The sequence below is a fragment of the Lepisma saccharinum genome, chromosome 28, assembly GCF_977018435.1.
Source record: "Lepisma saccharinum chromosome 28, izLepSacc3.1, whole genome shotgun sequence".
Classification (NCBI taxonomy): domain Eukaryota; kingdom Metazoa; phylum Arthropoda; class Insecta; order Zygentoma; family Lepismatidae; genus Lepisma; species Lepisma saccharinum.
In genome coordinates, this window is record NC_139256.1 from 36,910,163 (window position 1) to 36,916,162 (window position 6,000).

At 44.5% G+C, this 6,000-nt stretch overlaps 1 protein-coding gene across 1 annotated transcript in view; it reads right to left on the reverse strand.

Moving 5' to 3' along the window:
- LOC145980901 (CLIP-associating protein 1-B-like) overlaps positions 1-3,569 on the reverse strand; it is a gene marked incomplete at its 5' end in the record, with an annotated part of 43,830 nt that extends 40,261 nt beyond the window's left edge. The window contains 6 exon segments of the mRNA XM_083113985.1: positions 1,783-1,823; positions 1,825-2,070; positions 2,072-2,545; positions 2,547-2,895; positions 2,898-3,188; positions 3,191-3,569. Of these exon segments, the coding sequence (XP_082970111.1) occupies positions 1,783-1,823; positions 1,825-2,070; positions 2,072-2,545; positions 2,547-2,895; positions 2,898-3,188; positions 3,191-3,569 (1,780 nt within the window).
- Positions 3,570-6,000: the final 2,431 nt, after the last annotated feature.

Here is a 6,000-nt window from a genome sequence, read left to right on the forward strand (position 1 = left end):
CAGTAAAAACCCACAGTGTCGCCAACACTAGGCCCCCAACAGTATTGCCAGACATAAAAATACATGGACCCCTCAGGTCCTTTTATGAAAATTTACAGTGAAAAAGCTTTCATTTTTCATGATGTCAAGAGCATCTACCTCTAGCGCAGGTTGCTTGTTGCTGACTTACAGACTGATAAGAGCTTATGCAAGAGCACCCTGCTTGGCGAGCTGTAGAAGCCACAATTACCTAACCTATTTTTTTAAAAATATATTTGTAAAATCCATCTAATGTCTGAATTTAAAAAAAATATATATTATATTTGTTAACTGTTTAAGGAAAATTTTTGCAAAATACCCCGACAACGTTTCAGCTACTAGGACCTCATTACCATGAGCCTAATCCTAGTAAGCCACATACACACCTGTTCTTCGTATCGCATATACTAGTAAGTCAGATGACATCATGGGAGAATCACATTTCCCCCAAGAAGCCCACCACAACAAACGTCGCACATGCTAGAAGAAACAGGATCAGGATATTTTATGCTAAATTTACGGCTGCCTGTATGCAGTTATAGGCAAATCATTAAAAGAGCGCTCTAATATACAATGATTTCTCCTACCATATACCCTAACATACAATTTAACATAACAAGTAAAATTTCGATTCGTCTATATATACCCAACAAAACTCAGAAACTGTCATACGCGAGAGCTAATATTTTGCAACAACTGTAATTACCCAACACTAGCAACAAGAACAAAAAAAAATATATCAATTATTTGTATAATATTAATTAGTAACTTTAGATAATATTAATTATTAGTTTTCAGTTGTAATTAATTTTAAAAAACAATTAATAACATCTTAGGTGATGATAACCAAGTGCAAAAAGCATTGCATTTTTTTTTACACACAAACAAAACACCACATAGTTCACAAAACCTCTAACAGATGGCAGATAGTTACATGGTTCTAGTTAGGATGATTTTTGGGTTGTTGGATTGGGGTTGAAGAAGACTATTTGTTGTAGTGACCACAGTATTGTTTTTTTTTTGTGTGTGTGTGTTTTCTGTTCTCTTACGAGAATTAATATAGGTTGTCATAGAACCCTCCAATTCATGACTTAGGAAAAATCTGTTTGGTGATTCATCACGTACACCTATATGTGAGAAAAAGTATGAATAGTGGTAGTGTTGCCAGATGTAAACAGAGGGCAATAGACCCCCCCCTCATAAAAGGCTACAGTGCCCCCACAGTGTCGCCAACACTAGGCCCCCCAACAGTATTGCCAGACATAAAAAATACATAGGCCCCTCAGGTCCTTTGATAAAAATTTACAGTGAAAAAACCCAGTAGGTTAACAACACTGTCAATCTACGGTAGTGTTGCCAGATGCAAACAGAAAGCAATAAACCCCCCCCTCATAAAAGGCTACAGTGCCCCCCACAGTGTTGCCAACTCTGCCCTCAAAATATACATCATAAAAGGCTTCAAAATATCATATAGTGGAATTTTTGTAGAGTAGGTTGGCAACACTGACGAGCGCCACATGATGATCATGCCTTACGAGAGAAATCCATTAAGGCGAGCGCCACATGATGATTCGAGCGCCAAATGAGGACTGGGTACCGGGCCACTAGGTCTACTCACCCCTTTTTTAAAATTAAGTCAGAATTTTAGATAAGGGGACATTTCCCCGTATACATAGAAGGGTGCGAAATGGCCTTAAGTGCCGACGCACCCAGAAATTTTAATTCAATCAATCAATCAATCGTTCAGTGTGTCCGGAAACAAACTGAATACCTTGGTATGTGCATCCATAAACATCTTTGTGAACATTTGTCACTCGTTTCAGTTCGGACCCTGTGAGGACATTGCCTGTTTGGAAATAGTTCTGGAATCCAACGAGGCTCTCCTTCCGATCGCTCCAGAGGGTGCTTGCGCAGTTGGTGATTATTTCGGATATTATATCATCAGACGGCCGCCTGTAGGAATCAAAAGATCTTTCGGAGCACACACTGGAAGTTTCGCTGTCGTCGGAATGGTCGTCGAATTGCCGGTATGCTTTCCTATTGGGTGTTCGCATCTGCAAGTGCAGACTCTGCTTCCCTGCTCTGCTGAAGGATCTTCTGGGCCATCACTGGCCTTGCAGGCTGCGGAGGTCTCTCTGATTGAGTCATTCCCAGCAATGACCTACCCCTTAAGTTGCTCCCGAAACTCCTGTCGTGAGATGCAAAACGATTGGGGCTTGTCTCTCTGCTGGCTTCACGGCTAGTTCCTGTGCTCCGAGGAATTCCTGAAAGCCTTCTCGGCCGGCCGACGTTGTTGCTGTCTCCACCTGCAGCAGAGCACGTGGCGTAACTCAGCCGCCGAGATGATGGAGACCTTGACTGACGGCTTGGTTGAGATTGTGATACTCCTGACAATCATGTCCGTGTTCTCCTGACTCGCTCAGGCGATGTGATGGCACTTACTGACATCCCGGCATCGGAGAACTTCCTAGGCCGCGGTAAAGAAGTTCCCGATCCCACTTTCATCCTGGCCGCGGCTGCATACTGCCTTCATACGCTGCGCAGCTTGCAAGTCTATGGCACTGTTGGACCTGAGAGCAAGGCTGTGTCTTGCAGATCCTCCGCCGCGCCCATCTGTGGTGCTAGAAGCCCTTGAGCGAGGCGTGGTACCTCGACCGGATCCAGTCGTGTTTAGCGAATTGCTGGAACTTGAGTTTGAAAGTGAGAGTTCACCGTGGAGCAGTCGTTTATAGGACCCATCTAATGAATTGAGTAGACTGTCGGCCTGGTCCCGAAAGTGGTCTGCAAATCCCCAGAAACCTTTCCGTGAGGAGGCTCTTGCTTCAGGGTCTGCATCCGCTATTCCTTTTCGAATCGCATCTTGCAGAAGTGCAATTGTCTTTCTAGCATGTGTGTTGGCCACGTATGGAGCAACTGATCCAGAAACTCACAGCAAGCCCTACGAATGTCCTTAGATTTTGAACTCATATTTGACGCAATTATAGGGATAAGACGAGGGGAATTTGTATTCTGAATGATGAAGCGAATTGCCACAATACCTGCTGTTGCCATAACCTTTGCACTACTCTGGATGAGGTAGATTGTCCCCGGAAACATTGATTCTGTAAAACGATCACATTTATGTCCCAATTATTGTGATAGATAGGCTATTGTAATACATGCCTTCCGTACCTGAGATCTTGCACTGAAATTTGGAATGGTGGTTCCAAGAGTCGTAAATGAACATAGAGTTCATCAAAATTTGAAGCTCCTGCCAGAAGCAAAGTCCTCAGTCTTTTTAAAGATTCTACCCTTTTGGACCAGTCCTTATTTGGGTCTGCGATTGTTTCACGTATTGACACCAACTGTTCCTCGATCTCCTTGGCAGAAAACAACTGTATTGTTGGAACATCCTCAAACGAACGAATGAACGTTTCTTCATCAACAGCACCAGCCTGACCTGATGAAAGGGGCGGTGATTTATTTGAGGTGTATATTGCTCTGCATGGCGCTGGCACACTACTGGCTCTCTTTGCTGAATTCGCAATGCGATCAGTCTCATCGTCTCCACGTCACCTGGGCTCCTGCCACGCCCCCCTCCGTGCACATCGCACTGGCAGGCACGCGTCCTACCCCCGGGGTGCGTCAGCAGGTTGTCGAACAAGAGGATCCACTCCGAGTCCACGTCCCACTCGGGGTCGGGGGTTCGAACCCGGCTGTTGGGTTCAGAGGACGGCATCGCTCAACGGAACCACACAGCAGAACGTCACGTGCGACACGTGATGTCCACACACACACAAACACCGGCACGACACGTTCAGGGTGACAGAAGACACCGACGGGCACTGGGCGGAAACCAATTCACTATTTTTGTTTTCACTGGACCCCCTCCCCGCCCCCCCCCATTTACTTTAAAAGGGGAGGGGATCTGTGCACTATTCTCAGTTTTTTTTGTGGACCTAAGGGGCGTGTTGGATTGGAACGCGTGTCACTCGCGCCTCGTAAGCGTAGCGCCGCACCATTTCTGAACTTGCCAGCGTAAACGACGATGCCACACTGGCGCGTCCTGTCCCCGAATCATTTTCGGGGCCGCGTGGTCCGATGGGTGTCAAAAAACTCAGTTGCGAAGTAAAAGCTGAAGGGGTCACATCGCTCTCCCGAAGCAACGTTGCCAAGCGTACTTCTGTTTTTGCCAGTTGTCTTTATATGACTTTGTGTCCGCCTGCATTCCGACCTGTGGGTGGTCCTTCCGGAAACTTCATCGTTCAGGACTGCGTGTGCAGTTGTACCATCAACCCCCGCTGATTTCTGGGGCTGGAAATATCGTTGCCCGAGAAGACTCTCTCGAGCTTTACAGTACATTTGGCAACATGTGGTGGACCCAACGCTTATTTGTCTCGTCCCGCGAACAACGTTCGGTACCTTGTGACTCGAAAATGGCCGATTTCAGTAGAAGAAAATTCAACTGATCGCTGATTCGCTGTTTCCCAGCCGCCAGTTGGAGTTGTGTTCAGTATAGACAGGTTTCCTTAATCTTCAACATAAAATGTACTGGCACCATGCCTACCTACCTACCACCTTCATCTTTCTGCCCGAAACTGGGTCATAGATACCCAGCTTTGGAGGCCAATTGTCCGGGCCTTGTTTACAATTGACACGCAAATCCCGGGCTCTGATTTACTTGCACGCTGAAGCAGTAGCGGCTCGTGCCTAAAATAACAGGTGAAGAAGTACATTTATAGGCAATGAAAAACAAATAGTAAGTTGAACTGAATCATGCTTGACTCACCTACGTTTTGTAGATCAAATCGATCCTTCTATCTTTCAGGGCTGCAAATCTATTGATAATGTCTTCATGGAAGGGGTGACGTTCAATTTAGTTTAGTTTAGTTTATTTGCGTCCAAGGACTACCGGTGTGTACAAATTACAGTACATGGTAATATAGGACATGTCAATACTTACATTACAATTCAATATTACATTAATAGATTTTACAAATACAAAATATATAGCCAAAAATTGTAAAAAAAATTGGATCTTACTCTGGTATTATATCAAAATCACAAAAAATATAACATGAGAAGATATAGAACATTCCAGCCTACTTCTAGGTGATACTATAGTGCGCGTCAAATCTCCTGCATATGGCGATAGCCAATAGCAGCGCACTGCAGCGGTGCCATGTCGAAATCTCACACGGAAAAGAGACAGCGTGGTTGAGCGAAACGCCTTGTCACGGAGAGCACGGAACATTAGATAATATAACATATAATAAACTTAATGGGAGAAAAGAACATACCTGATTATGCCAGAGGGACTGCATAATTGTTTCAATATTCTCAAGGTGGAAGTTGTACAGCCTTTGTAAGATATTTTGTCCCGTGAAGAGTACGTTATCTTTTTGGCAGTAGAAAATTCGCCACAATCGTAAATTTCAAAGACGGTTCTACGAACTACGTCTTTTTCAAAGTCATCTAAGTTTGTCGTTCTTTTTTGGTACGTTAATGTGCTTTCTAGGTGATTGAAACATTGGAGCAGGCCCCGATCCACATTGTTTTGCCCCCGAACATATCCAAGAAACGGTAGCTTGATTCACACCACACGCTTGAGCTGTTAGAGCCTGGCACTTCTTAAAGTCGATTTTACTGCTCTCTTCTTCACTCGAACATTTTTTTTAAAAAAAAATTGTACACCTAAAAAATCACCTGTCGTGCCTGGCTTCGTACAACACTGCATTGTTCTCTCTTCTCTCGCTATCACTACCACTTGGTTTACTCAACGACATGCTGCACACACACACACTAAAGACGTGGGAAAAACGAACAGTGACGGTATCCTCTTCGTCAATTTCTCCTTCTACCATCACTGGGAACGAACCTGCTCTGTTCCCTTCGCTAATCGGAAAGTTTCGGAATGCGACAGGAACGAAGGGAGAACAAAAACGATACAATGCAAATACGTTTATAATAACATTGCTTCTACAGAGGGAACGGTATAAGCTA